At 36.4% G+C, this 21,645-nt stretch overlaps 1 protein-coding gene across 4 annotated transcripts in view; it reads right to left on the reverse strand.

The window, feature by feature from the left end:
- Positions 1–21,645, reverse strand: part of Myo5a (myosin VA) — a 203,258-nt gene that overhangs the window by 107,823 nt on the left and 73,790 nt on the right. For all 4 annotated transcript variants that reach the window (XM_071608272.1, XM_071608271.1, XM_071608270.1 and 1 more), the window contains exons 4-5: positions 20,376–20,520; positions 5,880–6,036 (exon numbers count right to left, since the gene is read on the reverse strand). In XM_071608272.1, the coding sequence (XP_071464373.1) occupies positions 5,880–6,036; positions 20,376–20,520 (302 nt within the window). The remainder of the gene's footprint in view (positions 1–5,879; positions 6,037–20,375; positions 20,521–21,645) is intronic.

Below are 21,645 nucleotides of genomic sequence, written 5' to 3' on the forward strand. Positions count from 1 at the left end.
TCCTGCCACTTTGCTGAATTCATTTATTAGCTCTAATAGTTTCTTTGTAGACCCTTTTGGGTCTGCTAGGTATAGAATCATGTCACCTGCAAATAGTGATAATTTAAGTTCTTCTTTTCCTATTTTTGTGCCTTTAATTTCTTTCGTCTGTCTAATTGCTCTGGCCAGTGTTTCGAGAACTATGTTGAACAGAAGTGGTGAGAGAGGGCATCCCTGTCTTGTTCCAGATTTTAGAGGGAATGCCTTCAGTTTTTCTCCATTCGGAATGATGCTAGCCTGAGGCTTAGCATAGATTGCTTTTACAATATTGTGGTATGTTCCTGTTATCCCTAGTTTTTCTAGAGTTTTGAACATAAAGGGATGCTGTACTTTGTCAAATGCTTTTTCCGCATCTATCGAGATGATCATATGGTTCTTATTTTTAAGTCTATTGATGTGGTGAATAACATTTATTGATTTCCGTATATTGAACCAGCCTTGCATCCCAGGGATGAATCCTACTTGATCATGGTGCACAATTTTTTTGATATGTTTTTGTATCCGATTCGCCAGAATTTTATTGAGGATTTTTGCATCTAGGTTCATTATAGATATTGGTCTGTAGTTTTCTCTCTTTGAAGTGTCTTTGTCTGGTTTAGGAATCAGGGTGATGTAGCTTTTAAAATTCTCTCCTTATTCTGTATGTTGGGCATCTTCATTATAATGTGTCTAGGTGTGGGTCTCTTATGATTTTGCACATTCGGCGTCCTGTAGGCTTCTAGGATTTGGGATTCTGTCTCATTCTTCAAGTCTGGGAAGTTTTCTCGTATTATTTCATTGAATAGATTGCTCATTCCTTTGGTTTGAAACTCTATCCCTTCCTGTATCCCAATGACTCTTAAATTTGGTCTCTTGATGTTATCCCATATTTCTTGGATGTTCTGCTCATGGTTTCTTAACAGTCTTGCTGAGCTGTCTATGTTCTTTTCAAGCTGAAATACTTTGTCTTCATTGTCTGATGTTCTATCTTCTAAGTGTTCTACTCTGCTGGTAGTATTCTCAATTGAGTTTTTAAGTTGGTTTATTGCTTCCTGCAGTTCTAGGATTTTTGTTTGTTTGTTTTTTATAACCTCTATCTCCCTGTATAGTTGATCTTTTGCTTCTTGGATTTGTTTATGTAATTCATTGTTGAAGTGATCTTTCATTGTCTGATTTTGCTGTCTGATGTCTTCCTTGAGACTCCAGATTATCTGAAGCATGTATATCCTGAATTCTTTATCTGACATTCCATCTGCTGCAGATATTACCTCTTCTAATGTTGAGTTGACCTGCATTGCTTGTGGTCCTTTCTTTCCTTGTCTCTTCATACTGTTCGCGTTTCTTTCTGCTTGGTGAAACTGTTGTGCTATTGAATTTTCCCCCTATATATTTATATTGCTCTTGTATAGTTGCAAAGTCTCCCTCACCAGCGCGGGCGGCGGCTCTGCCCCTCCTCCAATTGGGGCAATGTGCCTACCACGCCGGCAGGCCGCTGGGCCTGTTCTGCCGGTCGGTAGCAGGTCCGCCTACCTTGCAGGCGCAGGCGGCGGCTCTGCCCCTCTGCGGGCCGCTAGGCTTGTTCTGTCGGTGGTTGCAGTTCTGCCTACATTGCAGGTGCAGGCAGCGGCACTGCCCCTCTGCAGGCCGCTGGGCCTGTTCTGCCGGTGGGTCGCAGGTCCGCCTACCTTGCAGGTGTCGGGGGGGGGGGGGGGGGCGGCTCTACCCTTCCGCAGGCCGCTGGGCCTGTTCTGTCTGTCGGTTGCAGGTCTGGCCTGTTCTGTTGGTGGTCACAGGTCCGCCTACCTTGCAGGCGCGTGGGGCAGCTCTGCCCCTCCGCGGAATTCTGGGCCTGTTCTGCCGGTGGGTCACAGGTCCGCCTACCTTGCAGGGGGGGAAGGGGCGGCTCTGCCCCTCAGCAGGCCGCTGGGCCTGTTCTGTGGGTGGTCACAGTTCCGTCTACCTTGCAGGAGCGGGGGGAGGGGGCGGCTCTGCCCCTCAGCAGGCCACTGCACCTGTTCTGCAGGTGGGTCGCAGGCCCGCCTACCTTGCAGGCATGGTTGGCAGCTCTGCCCCTCCGCGGGCCATTGGGCCTTTTCCTTCGGTGGTCACAGTTCCGCCTACCTTGCAGGCGTGGGGGGGAGGGGGCGGCTCTGCCTCTCAGCAGGCCGCTGCGCCTGTTCTGCTGGTGGGTCGCAGGCCCGCCTACCTTGCAGGCGTGGTTGGCAGCTCTCTGGCTTTGATTTTTGATGGTAGTATCTAACTTGCAAAGCATCTGCTGTGTAATGTGGACAATATAACTTTCTGCTACATTTTTATGTAATCTTAAAAATTAAAATGCATGTCTTCTTACTGATTTAAGTGTTATGCTTCTTCAAATTTTTCTAAGGTAAAGCAAAAAAAAATAGTATAGTTTAAAAAGCAAATATTTATATAATGCATATATGTAAAATGTTTAATCAACTTTTTTCATATAAGAGCAATAGATTTCACTTGTGCAAAGCCTCTGTTAATATTAGTATATCAAAACCATAGCAAAGAGAAAGATGTGAAAACAGTGTGGAGTGTTAAAAGAATAAAACAAACAGTAGCAATACATCTAAAAAAAAGTCATGCTAAAATCATGCTAGATTCTCTGATCAGTCAAAGAAAATGTATTTTCAATTTCTGGAAGAGGGCAGATATCATCATATTTTGTTTTGGCAATGAGGATACTGCTACAACTTAGATAAATATTTTAAATGCTTTTCTAGAGAAAAAAAAAAGAATGACTGGAAGCTACCATTTCAGCAAAATTACAATGTGAGCTGACATAGTCTGATATAATTCATTATAGACATGTACTCATATGTTATTACCCTTCTTAATATCACACACACACATACACACACGCACACAAAACCTGAGCCCAATACAGTGGCACAGGCGTATAATCACAGTGACTTGGGAGGTAAGAGGGTTGTAAGTTGAATACCATCCTAGGCAACTTAGTGAGGCTCTAAACAATTTAGTGAGGCCTCATCTCAAAATAAAAAATAAAAAGGGCTGGAGACGTGGCTTAGTGGTAAATAAAACACCCATGGGTTCAATCCCAAGTAACCTGCAAAATAAACATACAAAAAAAGACTTCCAAGAGAAAAAACATGTTATAAAACAGCAAAAAGAATAATTTTGCTACATCATTTACATTTTGCCAAAGGAGACTATTTTTAGGACAAGGTGTTTGCTTTCTAAAGGATAATGAACAAATCCCTTTAGCCACTGGGTCATGTTGTTAACTATGTGCAGGATGCCCATTATCCCACCAAGGAGTTTTTGCAGATCACTGGATACCTGAACATTCCTTTCTTGATATCACAGTAATGGGCTCTAATATAGAGACATAGTCTTACAGCACATTTAAACCTATAAACTTTCTAGGCTACATATTCAATATTTTACATGCTTTTTTTTCTAGTGACTATAGACCCTTTGTTGTCAGTCTTAAACTTATAAACTTTATAGGCTTCATATTCAATATTTTATATGCTTTTCTTTCTAGTGACTATAGACCCTTTGTTGTCAATCTTAAGCTCCAAGTCTTTTTTTGTATGTTTGTTTTGCTTAGAGCCTCACAAACTGAGATGCTCTCTTTATAGTTGTTGAAAATTAGTTCTCTCTTTACCAAATTTTTCTTAGCCCAAATACCTACAGATTAAATGACAGTACAGAAAGAAGGGATCAATTATTGGATCACTTTATTTATTTTTTTTCATCCCAGTAAACAGGACAAATTCTTTATAACTGCTTATTAAAAAGTAGTCCCTGTGTCCATTCTAAAATTTTAATATCATTTCTATTCATACAACTCAAACTTGAACTATAGAAACATTAATATGGCTGTTTTTTTGAAAGAGGTCATTTTTTTTTTTTTTTTTAGAGAGAGAGAGAATTTTAATATTTTTATTTTTTTGTTCTCGGCGGACACAACATCTTTGTTTGTATGTGGTACAGAGGATCGAACCCGGGCCGCACGCATGCCAGACCAGCACGCTACCGCTTGAGCCACATCCCCAGCCCAGAGGTCATCTTTTGACACATTCTAAAAGGCTCATTCTGGATTAAGTTGTCTCCAAGACAAATCCAAATCATACTTTTATGTGGTCTAACCTAGAAGACATGGAATTTCCTAATGCTATCACAATAAAGACTTCAGGATATTCTAACATTAGGGACTAGAATGGCCTGAACTATTGCCAAATACTAGGAGTATGTTGTCATGATAAAACAAAGCATTGTTGCTTTCTGATCAAAAAAAAAAAAGCTGGCTCCATAAACTATTTACCTAATAATAACGTCAGTAATACCCACCACTACATACAGAGCTAAATACTTTGAAAATCTTAATTTGCTTAAAATCTTCACTATTTTCTTTTTGTGTAATTGTTTGTTGGTACCAAGAATTGGAACTAGGGGTGCTTCACCACTGAGCTACATCCCCATCCCTTTTTATATTTTATTTTCAGATAAAATATATTTTATATTTCAGATTTTCACATAGAGTCTTGCTGAATTGCTGAGGCTAGTTTCAAACTTGCAATCCTCTTGCCTCAGCCTCCCAAATAGCTAGTATTATAGGTGTGTGCCATTGTGCCGAGCTCAGTACTTTCTTTTAGCACAAACATCTGCTTCTTCCTATCCAATTTATTTCAGAAAACTTTTCCAGTTTTCTTTCCATAGCATACCAGCCTTGGAGGCCTCTCAACTTCCCCAACATATCTTGGAGAGCAATCCTGTATAGACGAAGTTCACAGCATTGTGTTTTCAAGTGACACACACAGCACTGCAAACCAGGCACAATTTACCTCTGGACAGATTATTGCAAAAACCACTTGTACCACAGGTGCACCACGCCAGTTTTAACTCCATCTGTGTTTAGGTGATAAATAAGGATTGACAAAGGAAAAAAATAGGTATAAAAAAAATACCCATTTGAATTTTTAAATAGCAAGGTTTGTTTCTGTATGTCCAAACTAATTTCTGTCCATTTAACAAAACTTATTTTTCCTCATTTTCTTACAAAACTATAACTTTCTTAAAATTACATTCAAATAAAATATTTTCTTTGGCATAGTCATTTCTATCTTGTATACGTATTTGACTTTTGAAAGCACATTGTCCTTTCATTGGTTTTCACTACCAAGAACTTATAATCACTGAATTTCTTTTACTAACCTATATCTGTGTTATGTGATTAACAAAAGAAGAAGAAGAAGAAGAAGAGGAGGAGGAGGAGGAGGAGGAGGAGGAGGAGGAGGAGGAGGAGGAGGAAAGAAGAAAGAAGAGGAAGAAATGTTTATGAGGTTATGGTTTAAGTTTATAATTCAAATTAGGGGAAAACTTTAAATTTAAAGCCAAATAGGTCAGACTAAGCACAGAAAATAAACTCTGAATAAAGAAATAATGAAGTTCATTCATGCTTGAACATAGTAAACCCTATGTTTTGGAAAGAGCATAAATAACTCAGGAGGCAGGGGATAAGTAACTTGTACTTCTGGTACACAGAACAATAGGTTCGATCAATTAACTAACAGAAAGAAACTTTAGAAAACAAAGTACTGCTACCTGTTATCACAGGCAACAATTCTATTGGTAGGTTAAAAATATAAGATTTTGAATTAAAGCAGATTTTTTGATGGCTGGGCTTTACTCAATCACCTTACATAATTTTCACTTTTCTCGGATGTATTACTAACATGTAGAAAGGTATTTTTCTAATTTTAATGGCTGGGAGGCCCCTGATTATCTGACATATCAATTAGTTTTTTCAGTATGTTTCCTAATAACAGAATATATTTCGAAAGCCCAGGATACTGCTGTCTTACCTCCATGATGGGGTTGGAGGCTAAGACCTTCTCTTCAACGTTGGCCTCACTGGCAGAACCACTTACAGTTGCAAAGTATCGCATGGCATACTTAGCTGAGACTGTTTTTCCTGCCCCAGACTCTCCACTTACAATGATGGACTGATTTCGCTCATCTCTGTAAAACAAAAAAGAGTAATTGCCAGTGCTGCCTGCTTCTGAATGTGATTATTTCTACTCCAGTCTCATTGATGAAGCACAGTAAATTTCTGCTGGATGCTACATGCAGCTATATGGAAAGAAATACAAGAATGCTATTTCCTAATAAAAATTACTACTTATAAACTAAAAATGAATAGAGGTTGAAGATATATACCATAAATTTAGTCTCACATTGTAAGATGGATCCATAATACAGATTCTCTGAATTTTTTGTAAGTGTGCACAAATCAAACATATTTTACTCCCAGAGAATTTCTTGAGTATCTTAAATTATTATTGTCAACTACCTCAAAAGAGAAAGGAGATACTATCTGAAGCCACAGAAAGGAAAACATTGAGAAATTTAGAAAAAATATCTATCTAATTAAAATTACAAAACCATTTAAAATATTTCAAATTATCTATTAGCTAACAATCCATTAAGTAGTGTTTCCCACAAACTCCAGCTCATAATAAAATACCTTTATCACCAGAGGAGAAATAAATAATCCATTCTGCTGACTGATTTCATTTAAATACATCAAGCCATAGTCATAGTTGGGATACTATTCCTGTTAATAATAGTACAGAGACTATCTAGTGTTTACCTAGGACTAACTTCAGAACTCAAAGACTAATATGACATCTTATTTAATTCACATAATAACTCAAAAACTCTAAGGATGAACTTGCTCAAAAGACTATTATTTCTTTGACACTGAGAGCCTATATCTTCTTTACTTTACTTTTAACATCCAGCATTATGTCCAGAGCCTGACACATCACAAATGTGCACCAATTATAAGCATAGAGAACTTCAATGAACAACCTATGCTAGACATGAATCTTCCTAATTTGGCTACAGTTTCTACTAGGACAGAAGAAGGAAACTCCGATTTCCTGAGATGAATCTTTTGGTCACTTTTAACCCATCAAAATAGCTAAGCAAATAAATAAAAGTGGTATTATTTGTGCCTTAATTCACAAAGAGACAAGATGACTTCAAAGGTTTTTAGTGGTATTATCCTACAAGGTCACAAGATATCGAGGTGTTATGGTTTGGATGTGAGGTGTCCCCTGAAAGCTCACATGTGAGACAATGCAAGAAGGTTTGAAGGAGAAATGATTGGGTTATAGCCTTAGCCTAATCAGTGAGTTAATCCCTAATAGGATTAACTGAAGTGGTAGGGTGTGGCTGGAGGAGGTGGGAATTGGGGCGTGGCTTTTATGTATATATTGGTATCTGGTGAGTAGAGTCTCTCTCACTGCTTCTAGATCACCATGATGTGAACTGTTTCCCTTCGCTGCACTCTTCCGCCATGATGTTCAGCCTCATCCGGCGTCCTGAGGAGTGGAGCCGCCCCTCTATGGACTAAGACCATCGAAAGCATGAGCCCTCAAATTAACCTTTCCTCTTCTACAATTGTTCTGGTCAGATCTTTTAGTCTCAGCAGCAAAAAATCTAAAACAGCAGGTTTTTCTATTACACAATACAATTTTTTAATCTTTTAAAAGAGATTTATTTGCCCAACAAATATTTATGGTTTACATGTTCTAAATTGTGCTAAACATTACAGATAAAAGTTTAAAAGCTATGATGTGTGACATCAGGTAGATGATGGTCTAATAGGAAAGACAGATCAATAATGCAAGATGATAAAACAGGTAATGGGGCATTGACAGGAGAAGGAGATTAACAGAGGCACTTCCCTAGAGATGAGAGCTAGGCAGGAGAGGGCACACAAGGAATGGAAAGTGAAGAAGGGACCATTCTAGGCACAAGAGATAGCATAAAAGAAGACTCAGAATCATAAGAAATTAGAAAAGGGCAGGAAATTCAGTTCTGACAAAAAAATGGAGTAATGACATTTAAATTTGAAGAAATTAGCAAGAAAATCATAATAATCTGTAAGGAGAGGTTAAGAAATTTGAACTTTGCCATTGCAGGATTTTAAACAGGAGAGTAACACCATCCAATTAGTAAAATCAGTCTGGCAGCAATTTGGAGTATGGGTAGCAGGGAATTCTAATAAAAAACTGAAAGTCTGAACAAAGGCTGTAGCGATCGATTAGCATTGAGAGAGACAGATGTATGTAAAAGACACCAAAATGGCAGAATCAATAGTAGTTGGCAATAAATTTCCAAAGTAGAAACTTAAGATTTTTCTAATAAAATGGTTCCTTTTTTTTTTTTTTAGAGAAAAAGGGTTTCTGCCTTATCGTACAGATTTTGAAAACTAGAATGGGAGTATTCAGTTCAGGCCTGATGAAGTACATTCCTACTGTTCTACCAGGGTCATGTAGCAGACTGTACCTGACTCCCACACTGTGGAGAAAATCAGGAGGACCTAAGTGACACACTAAGGAATCATTAATTCTTATAGTATAGACTTGTATGTAATCCCTATTTTTATAAAACTCCCTTGAACCTCATATTTGCCATCTCATCTCTTTATTTGAATTTCTATAATTAAACCTAAAACATTCATTGCTTCTGTTTTTCATGTCTGGTTTCAAATAAATAGCTCTAGTAAAATAGTTCATATTTTGGTGCCAATGTCTTTTTTAGTCATTTCAAATGTCCTCAATTTTACCTTTTTTAATACATTAATCAAGGGTTAGTAATAGTAGCATAGATTCTCTTCCAAGATATGATCAAAAAAATGAACTCTTCCTATTCCCCCATGATCAGTTCTGTCCCTACACCCCATGTGACAATAACTTGACAAAATTCTTCTAGTACCCCTTCCAATAGCAAACAGGGTGAAGAGCCTGATAAAAAGAAAACCTTAATAGAAACTGCTATTTTAGACTGTACATTTGAAAAGCTACTGCAAATCTTAATGACAAAATATTGTGTCAAAAAATCTAGAAATTCTTATGTAATAGCCCTTTCTTATGATAAAGGGAAGAAGAAAAATATTTTTTTTAAAGAGAGAGAGAGAGAGATAATTTTTAATATTTATTTTTTAGTTTGTTTTCGGCGGACACAACATCTTTGTTTGTATGTGGTGCTGAGGATCGAACCCGGGCTGCACGCATGCCAGGCGAGCGCACTACCACTTGGGCCACATCCCCAGCCCCGAAGAAGAAAAATTTTAAAGGCAATATAATCAACGATTGTCAAATGAATCACAGAGATTTTTCTCACACACACACACACACACACACACACACACACACGTGAGGAACACGCCTGAGATACATCTTCTTTCCACAATTTATAGATCCATATGGCCAACAGTCTGTAAAGGTTTCAAGGGGCCTTTACTATTTGTTATATTTTCATAAGTTTTTTGACAGAGTGGCTTTCCTTTTTATCCAAGTTTAGTATAGCATTGTAATATAGAAATAAATACCATTCTTTCATTTTATAAATCTCTAAATTTAGATTCTGGTCTGTTGTGGTTTGGATAAGTGCCTCCCCAAAGCCCCATGTGTTCAAGGCTTGGTTTCCAGCCTGTGGTGCTATTGGGAGGTGGCAGCCTAGTAAAGAGGTAGGGCATAGTAAGAGAAAGTTAGGGCACTGGAGCATACCATTAAGGGGGATATTGGGACTCCAGCCCTTCTGACTCTCTTTGCTTCCTGAGTGCTATGAGGTCAGCAGCTTCCTCCACTACATGCTCCTGCCACAATGAACTCCCTCATTACAAGCTCTGAAACAACTGTCTAGTGAAGAATGAACTGAAACTTTCAAATTATGAGCCAAAATAAACCTTATCCCTTTTTAAGAAAATTATCTCGTGTATTTTTGTCACAATGATAGAAAACTAATATAGTCCTAGCCCCATCGTTTGCCACTTTCATGGTTCTGAGCAGCTGCATGACATCTCTAAGTCATAGTTTTATCATGTTTAAGATTAATGAAAGCCAGGTGAGGTGGTGAACACCTGTAATCCCAGCGACTTGGGAAGTGAGGCAGGAGTATCATGAGTTCAAATCCAGCCTCAGCAACTTAGTGAAGCCCCAAGCAACTCAGCAAGACCCTGTCTCTAATAAAATATTTTTTAAAAGGACTGGGGATGCTGGGGTTGTGGCTCAGTGGTGCAGTGCTTGCTGCCTAGTGTCTGAGGCACTGAGTTTGATCCTCAGCACTGCATATAAATAAATGAATAAAATAAAGGTCCATCAACATCTTAAAAAAATATTAAAAGTGGGGTGGGGCTGGGGCTGGGCTCAATGGTTAAGTGCTCCTGTGTCCAATCCCTGATACAAAAAAAAAAAAATTAAAACGAATTCAAGATTAATGGAATCTAAAGTACTATGATTTATCTAAAAATCAAACAGACTCTGTGGTTGATTTTTCAGAGCCTACATTAAGCTATAGTGAACTCTTGGGAACAAGAATTGGACCAGGACAGGCCTACATGTTGTCTTCAAAGATCATCATTAAGATGGGCAACCTTTTCCCCTTAGAGGGTCGCTAAATCAAAGGTGGCCACAAATCAATAAAGGGCTATAAATAGGAAAACATAAAACAATACATTGTTTGCTCTTGTGTGTGTATGTGTGTGTGTGTGTTTTGCTGGGGTCTGGACCTATGACCTCATGCATGCTAGGCTAACAATACCACTGAGCTTCAGCTCTAGCCTCACTGTTTGCTTTTAAATCAAGAATAGGAATCAGAAATTTTTACAAAATCAGCATAGTGCAGTCTTTAAAACATATTTCAGTTCTTTGTAGTTACAGGAAGAAATGTCAAAAAGAAAGGATAAGAGCATAGATGGAAGTGGGAGAGACACGGAAGGGAAAGAAAGAGGTGGAAGGGAAAGGAAAATCCATAAGAAAGGGATAAAAAACATATACACAGGGAAAAAGAAGAAGAGGATGATAGAAAAGGGAGTAGGCAAAATATCAGGGAAAAAATTTATACTAAACATCACAGTCCACCCTCTTTTACTCATTTGAGCTGTGGGCTTTAGATTTTTACATATATATGCATGTTAATGTACTATTCCTTGATTTTTCTTTTTTTATTTTTGTACTGAGGATTGAAACCCAAGGATGTTTTGCCACTGAGCTACATCCCCAACATTTTTATTTTGAGACAATGCCCCACTATGTTGCTGAAGGTCTTGTTAAATTGCTGAGGCTAGTCTCTAATTTGTGATTCTCCTGTTTCAGCCTCCCAAATCTCTGGGATTACAAATGAATCAAAAACAGAGAGAATTTCTTCTGTTTCCCAAGAATTTTACAGGTGTGTACCACTACATCCAGATGTTCTTTGAAATTTTGATGAGTTTATCAGTCACTATTCACAATTTTTGTTTGCTTGTGTCTTTACAAGGAACTTCTTTCTACTTTTGGAATATATATGTCACTTTAAGGGGCTAATTTTTGGGGGTGAGGGGTACCAGGGATTGAACTCAGGGGCACTTGACCACTGAGCCACATGCCCAGCCCTATTTTGTATTTTATTTAAAGGCAGGGTCTCACTGAGTTGCTTAGTGCCTGCTGTTGCCGAGGCTGGCTTTGAACTCACAATCCTCCTGCCTCAGCCTCCGAGCCACTGGGATTACAGGTATGCGCCACCACACCTAGCTTAAGGGCCTAATTTTAAAAACCAAACTAAGGTACAAAGATCCTTCATCTCTCATGAAGGACAGGTCAATCTGGACCACCCTCTAGATGCATGAACTAAAGATTTGATTCCTGAATTGGCCAGTTCTCTCTAGGATCTCTACAACAATCTAAATAGCCTGGGCATTGAATATTTGGGAGCAGAGTTGAGTTCTTCTGGCTTGTTTCAATCAATAGTGTTCCAGAGTCTCTAATGTTAACTAAAAGCCTCCACCTAAAAAGTCTGCTTCATTGACTCATTCGTTCTTTCAACAAACATGTTATGAGCAGCCACAATGTGCTAACCATTTTACAAAGCCTGAAGACTATTGTCATAACTTACCAAGAGAGACTAAAAAGCACACAGTTAAAAATACAGCAGGTAGTAATTACTATAAAAGAGGTCTACCCAGTATACTATGAAAGCATAAGAAAGGGCACGGAACCAGTGGGAAAAGTGAGAAAGCAAAGTCAGGAAAAGCTTGTTAGAAAAGATAGTGGATTGACTCTTATTATAATTTATTATGATAATTGTCTTTTGATTATAATAATTAAGAGAAACCAGATTGTATGAGATGAAGGAAGTGGAAATTAAACTATGTAGAGGCATGTGAAACCCCAGGAAAAAAATCAAGAAAAGGCACTCTGGGTTGATGAGAAAGTGAGATGTTACACTTGAATCTGTTTTTTCCTTTGAAGTTATCAATGACCACCATTTGGTCTACTCAGTCTTTCTCATATCGATGAAGTTTTCATTTTGTACCAAGTATATTATTTTATGGATTTTCCTTTTGAACTTTATCCTTTACAAAAATGTTATCACTCTAGTTTTTCATGGTCATAAGGAATACTATTCATATCTCCCAAGACAATCAACTTGTTCTCTGTAAACTTAATAAGCATACTGTCAATTCACATCTGAGTCATTAACAAGGAAACTATGTAATGATAACCTCAGACCTGATTAATGCAGAACACAATGTAATATTTTCACTCATGCTATGTTAACTCTCTGATAATCACCATTGGGTGCTGCCAAGTACCTTGGTAAACTGAACAAGCATGGAGGCTTCCATTTTTAGCTTATAAGTAAACATGCTCACCTGAAACACAATCTAGAGCAATTGATATAATTATTTTCTCTGCATTTGATCCATTTGTAAACAAAGAAGATATTAAATTAATATAATAAAATGCTTTCTTCTAAAGTTGCTTTTATTGCGGTGACTTAAAGATGTGGCTTTATTGAGACTCTAATTTTTTATAAAGAGTTAGGCTTTTATACACTATTGTCAGTAATCAAAATCCAGTTGCTTTTCTATCTGTTTCTCAAGAATATTTACTTTCAGTTAGCTCCAAAAAGAAAATACTCAAATCCAGGCAGTGTTGTGAGCCTGTAGTCTCATCTACTAAAGATGCTGAGGCAGGTGGAAGACTTGGGCCAAAAACGTTTGAGGCCACCTGGGACAACACAGAAGACCCCAACTTCAAAATAACAATACAAAACACATAAACTCTAAAGTTGATATTAGACAATGAGTTCACAATTGCAGCATTTAGTTTTTTTAATATTTATTTTTTAGTTGTAGGTGAACACAATATATTTATTTCATTTTTATGTGGTACTGAGGATTGAACCCAATGCCTCATGCATGCTAGGTGAGCGCTCTACCACTGAGCCACAACCCCAGCCCCAGCATTTAGTTTTATTTTTGAAGTATAAATATTTACTCTAAAAGAAGGTGTGCTCCTTGTTATTTATCCAAAAGAACTAAAAATCAGCGTACTGCAGTGATACAACCACTTCAATGTTTATAACACCACAATTCACAATAGCCAAATTATGGAATCAGTCCAGAGGCCCATCAGTAGATGAGTGCATGTAGAAAATGTGAGATACACACACACACACACACACACACACACACACACAATAGAGTTTTACTCAGCCACAGAAATGAAATTGTGGCATTTTCTGATGGAAATGGAGAACCTCAGGCTAAATGAAAGAATCTAGACTTAGAAAATCAAGGGTCAAATGTTTCCCCTTATATGTGGAAACTAGAGCAAAATAAGGGAAAGAATGCGGTAATGCTGGGGGAAGGTTGGATACCATAAATATATAGGAAAGATAAGAGGAGTAGAAAGAACAGGAGAGGAGGAGGAAAGGGTGGGAAGGGGAAATATGGAATGAGTTTAACAAAAATCATGAGTATGAAAATATTCATATATAAATGTAACACAAGGAATTTCACCTTTATATACATGTAGAACGTAACAATCATAAATAAATAAATGAGCAAAAGGAAGATCAGCAAAGGAAGGAGAACATAGGGAGAAAAGGGAAGGAAAGTGGGGGAATGGACACTGAAATCAAATCCCTTGCATGTATGATTTTGTCAAAATAAGCCAAATTACTATGAAAACTATAATGCTCCAATAAAATAAAATAGCTATAATATTTTAAAAGGTACTGGTCAATATCCAAGATACAGAATCAACCTGTCTATTAGTAGATGAATAGATAGAGTATGAGTGTGTGGGTGTGTGTGTGTGTGTGTGTGTGTATATATATATATATATATATATATATATATATATATATATATATATATCACGGGATGTTATTTAGACATATAAAGATGAAATCCTGTCATTTGTGACAACATGGGTAGACCTGAAAGACATTTTGTTAAGTGAAATAAGCCAGGCACAGAAAGAAAAATACTACATGATCTCACGCATATGCAGAATACAAAAAGTAAATCTCATAAATCTGAGTAGAAAAATGGTTGCCAGAGGGGTAGGGATTTAGTTCAGATGGTAGAGTGCTTGCCTTGTATGCACAAGGACTTGGGTTCAATCCCCAGCACCACACACAAAAAAAGAAGAAGAAGAAGAAAAAGAAAAATGGTTACTAGAGGCTGAAGTGGGTAGGGGTGAGGATGGTCAACAGGTACCAAGATTGGTCAACAGGTACCAATATTAGTCAACAGGTACCAAGCCACAGTTAGATAGCAGAAATAAGTTCTGGAGTTCTATTGTGCAGCAGGGTAACTATAGACATTATTAATATATACTTTTAAGTGGCTAGAAGAGAAGACTTTGATGTTTCATCACAAATAAACAATAGATGTTTGAGGTACTATATATACTAATTACCCTGATTTGATTATTACATAGAATATACATGTATCCAAACATCACATTGTGCCCTGTTATTATGTCAATTAAATATAAAATAAAAATAGAACACTTTAAAAAAAAAGATGGTGCTGGTACTGCTGAAAGCTGTTCTTTAAAGAGGCAGTGAGACTTTTCAAGCATTAAAAACAACTGTTTTCTAGGGATACTTGCTTATATCATTCAATTCCCAACAAGAAACCTGTTAACATGGCTTCAGAGTCTCTCATTCGACCTGAGTTTTCTGTTCCATAAGTACAGAAACCATATAGTATATAAAGATTCCAAATAGAAACAGCTAATTATATTTATTTATAATTTTTACATACTGCAGTAATTTATACAAATTATATTTTAATCCTACTGCAACCATATGGGGTAGTCAGTACTGAGTAAGTTTCATATAAGTAGCACATACATAAAAATTTTAAAAGAGGAATCATTTACTGTGAGCTAGGATTGTCTGAAAGTAAAGTTTGAGAAGGATAATGTGAATAAAGCACATAAAGAAATAGCAAGAAGGATATTCTAGGCTGAATAAAAGATGCAGAAATGGAACTAGGCAATGTGAATTTGAATAAGGCCAGACAGTTAAAAGTAAGAAAACTAAATGGCAAAGAAGAAAGGTTTATAGTCTCAGGGCCAGATTCAAATCTCAGCTCCCAGATATCTTTTATTAAAATATGACCTGAACAAGTTACTTCTGTTTCCTCACCTGTAAAGCAGCGGTGATGATATCTGTTTCTAGGGATAAAATGAAGATTACAGGTAACATGTCTGGCACTTTGTTTGGCACACAACAGGCAGACATCTAAGCATGCAGCTATTAATTAATATAAGTTAATCCACCCTTACATATAGATAGATGATCTCCAACTTATAATGATGTGGGATGTAAACAAACTTATATGACTTGCTCATCATAAGTCAAGGAGCATCTGAATAGAATTATTAGATAGCATGTAGAACATCAAGTCTATCTGCATAACTAGGTTACTTGGAATCACATGGCAGCTGAATCGCAGTTAACAGGAGACATCTTCCATTTGGTCAATGGACCTCATGACAGTGGGGCATCCAGAGATCATGTAGCTAAATGAAAAAAGGGGCCACCCTAAGGAAAGATCTGACAATGAATAAAGTCAGGAGAAAATAAAACCAGATCAGAAACTAAAGTAATGAAAGGAGAATGAGACTTTATAATAATAATGACTATGATGAAAGGAAAAGCTTATATTTGAATACAACTTAGTATTTTTCAAAGTAGTTTTGTATTATCAATTTAACATCTGAGGTAAACAGTTTAGACATTCTTTTCCTCTTTGGGGGAAACAACATGAGAGCTTGGTGGCTAGTGTGGTAGAGCAGAGATGGGTGTTATACCCCACATCTCCTGATTCCCAGGTAAGGTCTATACTGTGAGCCTTCTGCTTTGCTGCACATTTCCTTATCTGTCCTCTGCTCAGAAGAAGAAAAATACTACATGCTAGTATAAACAGAAAGGTAGCAAATGCATTCCACGGAATAGTCTGTAATTGTAAAACTAGGTATTAGTGAAACTGTTCTATTTATATGTAATTAAACTGAGATCCAAGGAAATTTTGAGATTTAAGTTAAATAGTTAATTATTGGTAGAGACTCAACTAGTACAGATATCTTTTTTACTATACCAAAATTAACTGTACCGAACTAGCTAATTTCAAGTAAAACTATAAATGAAACAGTAAAATTGATTCACAAAAGAGAGAAAATACAGAAAAGTTAAGCAATCAGTACTACCTGATTTAAGGGAAACAAAATTAAAATATGTTATTTTAAAGCAAATAACATTATGACTTAGATATTAAAGAATAATCAATTTCAACATGAGAAATGACTAGCAACAATGTGAAATGAATATATGATAATAAAAATAGACACTGCAGTCCATTGAGGTTTTCTCCTCTGGAGGTCATCAGGAATACTAAAATTAGGAGGCTATTCTATAAAAGTATTTGTATTCTCTTAAAATATTTTTGGGGCTGGGGATGTGGCTCAAGTGGTAGCGTGCTCGTCTGGCATGCGTGCGGCCCGGGTTCGATCCTCAGCACCACATACCAACAAAGATGTTGTGTCTGCCGATAACTAAAAAAATAAATAAATATTTAAAAAAAAAAAAAAACTTTCTAAAATATTTTTGTTCTCCAAGGAGCATGTTTAGAAAGGAGCCATGAGCCAAGCATTCTGGTTATTGTTACTATCATGCTTGAGAAGAATCACTACTGTTAACTTTGCTTTGAGAAGAGATGCCTAAAACAGCATTTCAACCTTAAAGATCTAAAATGGAAGCCCACCCCTACTCTTTGCCCCACACCACACACATTCACAACTTGCTCCTCTTACTACTTCTCCATCTCAGGAAATGGTACTTTCAATGTTCTAGAGCTCAGATTAAATCTTTGTCCCTATCTCCAATTTCTTTCTCACATAAGCAAGTCTTTGCCAGTTCTATTGTAAAAGATATATTCAGAATCCACCCACTTCCTAAACATCTCCACTAATATCCTCAAACTAAAATTATCATTCTTGCTTAGACTGTTGCAATAACCTAGCTGATCTCCTACTTTCTACCCTTGACCCAGTCTGTTCTTTTTAGGTTTGCTTTGTAAATTCAGTTTTCTCAAGACTTCAAACAAAAAAATTGCAAAAATAGTAAAACAAACTCCTGTATGTGTATTACCTAGATTCACCAGCTGTCCGTTTGCTTTATTAATATGTTTCTCTTATTCTGATGTTTCCTAAAATATTTGAATGTAGGTTGCAAACATGATTATTTTTAGAGAATATTTCCTCAGAGACTTGTTCTAACATATCTACAATGATCAAAATCAGGATCAATAATATTGATACAATAGTACCACCTAATCCCAGTACATATTCCAATTTTATTAATCATCCAGCATTGTCCTCAACATGGCACTTATAGATACTTCATAAATTGTGCATTTTATTTATTTTCAGTCTTTATCATGATTTGCTTTGTGGGGTAGGAATTTTTGCATATTTCATCTAATTTTTTTGCTGTTTCTCTTATGTCCAGGACAATACCTGGTGTCTGGGATGTTCCTGCACTGGAACATCTGATTCATGACTGGAAGCCTAAGCCTTAGCTGTTGTATCAGACTTTTAGGTTGTACTAACAACATAATACCATAACTGGTTGAAGCATACTTTAAAACTGCCTTAAAAAGAAAACTAAGCAAAGGGAAAAAGATAAACTTTCAGTTAAGAAATCACAGTGTGTGACTAAGCCACAGGGATGATAAAGCAGAGTGGGGAAAATGCTAGGAAACCAAAGTAAATCTAAGGGTAAATCTAACACCATTCATTCATTTGCTATGGATTACCACAGCAAAAATGGTAAGAGCCATGTCTTCTTATTTAAGACTACCAAGGGGGATGGTGATGTAGCTCAGTCGTAAAGGACATGCTTAGCATGTTCAAGGCCCTGGGTTTGATCCCCAGAACACAAAATGCAAAACAAAAGGGCCTGGGGAGAAAGGAAGGAAGAAGGAAAAGAACAAGAAAAAGAATAATATTTTCCAAAAAGTCATATAAATTTTCTCAGTAGTATTAAATTTTCAGGAATTATTTTTAGGGTCTAGCAGTCCATGTGATTCTCTCTTGGTCCACTAGCTCTCAGGTTGTACTGAGTGGTGCTAAAGTTTCCTGCAATGCTCCAATACTCTACAAATCAAATATTGGTAGACTTTTCCAACTTAAGGAAAAAATATACTGATTGAGGAAATTTTCTCAAATTTTTAAGCTTAAAAACAAAGCTTAAAAATAAATTTTCTTAAAATTTATATATTTCTTACTACTTTCTAAAAGAATCTGGCATACTGTGGCCTATTATACAGCGCTAAACTATGTTTAGTCATTTTATATGCAACATATTAACATTTATAGTATCAGACTAATTGAATTTGAAAAATGTTCACCTTAGTAATGAGACTTTGAAAAAGTTACTACATGACTTCTTTATGATTCAGTTTTCTCATTTGTAAAATAAAGTTTAATAATAAAGTGAAACTCGGAAGGTTGTTTTAAGGATAAAACTAGTTAATAAGGGAAAAGCAATCAATCAATGTCTTATAGAAAGAGAACATGTAATAACTATTATTTGCCATTAGAGGTATTACCATTAATAGTATTTTATTAGTAAAAGGGCACAATGACTTCTAAAGGTTCTTTCATTGAAATAATTCTATAATTCTGTCACAATGGTCCAATCATGTACAATCTTCCTGACTGAAGAAGAGAAAATAAAAAACTCTACAATATTAGTGTTCTCTCCACTCATAACTACTTAAGAGTTTCTCAAATCATATATATATATATATGTATATATATATATGTATGTAATTGGGGACTGAACCCAAGAGAGCTTTATATACATATATAATAGGCCAAGTTCTGCTTTGTAAGCTGGAAAAATTAGTCAAATATATGCTATTATTTTATGCATTCATTCTTTTAATATTATTAAGTGTAATCTAATCCTGAGAATGTTTTTCTCCCATTTTCCACCCTCAAAATGTTAGGGTCCTGGGGCTGGGGTTGTGGCTCAGAGGTCGAGCACTTGCCTAGCACATGTGAGGCACTGGGTTTGATCCTCAGCACCACATAAAAAAAAAAAAAAAAAAAAAAAAAAATTGTCCATCTATAACTAAAAAATAAATATTTTTAAAAAATGTTAAGGTCCTGTGGTTAATATCAGATATAAGGGCTGGGGCTATAGCTCAGTGGCAGAGCATTTGCCTTGCATGTGTGAGGCACTGGGTTCGATCCTTAGCACCACATAAAAATAAAAAAATTTTAAAAAGGCATTCTGTCCATACATAACTACAAAAATTTTTTTTAAATCTGATATATTTTACAGATGATATTCAGGATGAGTGATGCCCTATCATAACATTAAAATTACACTTTCTTTTAGATTTAATTTTCTAGGGTACAGACCAATTTTTTCCCCCCCAGTTCATAGGTCTTTTAGTTCTGGTCTATCATTCTACTGAATGACATTAGGCAAGTCATTTAATATCACTAAAACTTGATCCTTTCATCTGTAAAATATAACTTCTGTCCTTGCCTAGTCACAGAATCATGGTGAGATTCCAAAGGCAATATTTTAAAAACTGTACGTCTTTTTATAAATGTGAGATTACATATGTGTGTATGTAATTGGGGACTGAACCCAAGAGAGCTTTATCACTGAGTTACAGCCCCAGTTCTTTTCATTTTTTGAGACAGGGTCTCACTAAGTTGCTGAGGCTGGTTGCAAACTTATGATCTTCCTGCCTGAGGCTCTCAAATCACAAGGTTTACAGATATATACTACCACATTTGGCCAACAAGAGATTATTTTAATATTTAATAAAAATCCAGGCCATGCAGACAAACTGGTTACCAAGGCTGCTAAGTTAGTAATGATACATGAACTGCCATTAACTTTAAAAATATCTGTGACCTTACAAAGAAGAAATTATCACAGATAATAAGAGCCATGAAGTAATAATGAAAGCTTTCACCAACCTGGCCATTTGCTTATAAGCTTCTTCAGCTACTGCAAAGATATGTGGATCCATATCACCCATGTTCTGACCACTGTAAGCATTAATAATATCTTCTCCATAAATAGGCAGTTGTTCATAAGGATTTATAGCTACTAGGACTATACCTGGAGGGAGGGGACAAAAAAGAAAAAGAAAAAGATATCAGAGATATCCTAATGAACATATCAAACTTGGCATAAAGTAAAATAATTAACACAAACTTCATTTCATTTTTAGTTCATATTAAACTAATATAATTTTGTTCAAAGATCAAAATACACAACTTTTTAAAAATTCATTTATTCTAATTTGTTATATATGACAGCAGAATGCATTTCAATTCATAGTACACATATACAGCACAATTTTTCATGTCTCTGGTTGTGTACAAAGTAGAGTCACACCATTTGTGTCTTCATACTTGTACTTTGAATAATGATGTCCATCTCATTACACAGTGTTTCCTACCTCCATGCCCCCTCTCTTCCCCTACCTCCCCTTTGCCCTATCTAAAGTTCCTCCATTTCTCCCATATTACCCCCCACCATCCCTATTATGGATCAGCATCCTCATATCAGAGAAAACATTCGGCATTTGGTTTTTTGGGATTGGCTTACTTAGCATAATATTCTCCAGCGCCATCTATTTACCAGCAAATGCCATGATTTTATTATTTTTAATTCCTAAGTAGTATTCCATTGTGTATATATAACATAGTTTCTTTATCCATTCATCTACTGAAGGGCATCCAGGTTGGTTCCACAATTTAGCTATTGTGAATTGTGCTGCTTTTATAAACACTGATGTAGCTGCATCACTATAGTATGCTGTTTTTAAGTCCTTTGGGTATAAACCAGGGAGTGGGATAGCTGGGTCAAATGGTGGTTCTATTCCAAGTTTTCCAAGGAATCTCCATACTGCTTTCCATATTGGTTGCTCCAATATGCAGTGCCACCAGTAATGTATGAGTGTGCCTTTTCCCCCACATCCTCGCCAACACTTATTGTTGTTTGTATTCTTAAAAGCTCCCATTCTGACAGGAGTGAGATGAAATCTTAGAGTAGTTTTGATTTGCATTTCTCTAATTGCTAGAGATGTTGAACATTTTTTCATATATTTGCTGATAAATTGTATGTCATCTTCTGAGAAGTGTCTGTTTAGTTCCTTGGCCAATTATTGATTGGGTTATTTTTCTTTTTGATATTAAGATTTCTGAGTTCTTCATATATCCTAGAGATTAGTACATGTGG

The sequence above is a fragment of the Marmota flaviventris genome, chromosome 2, assembly GCF_047511675.1.
Source record: "Marmota flaviventris isolate mMarFla1 chromosome 2, mMarFla1.hap1, whole genome shotgun sequence".
Taxonomy (NCBI): domain Eukaryota; kingdom Metazoa; phylum Chordata; class Mammalia; order Rodentia; family Sciuridae; genus Marmota; species Marmota flaviventris.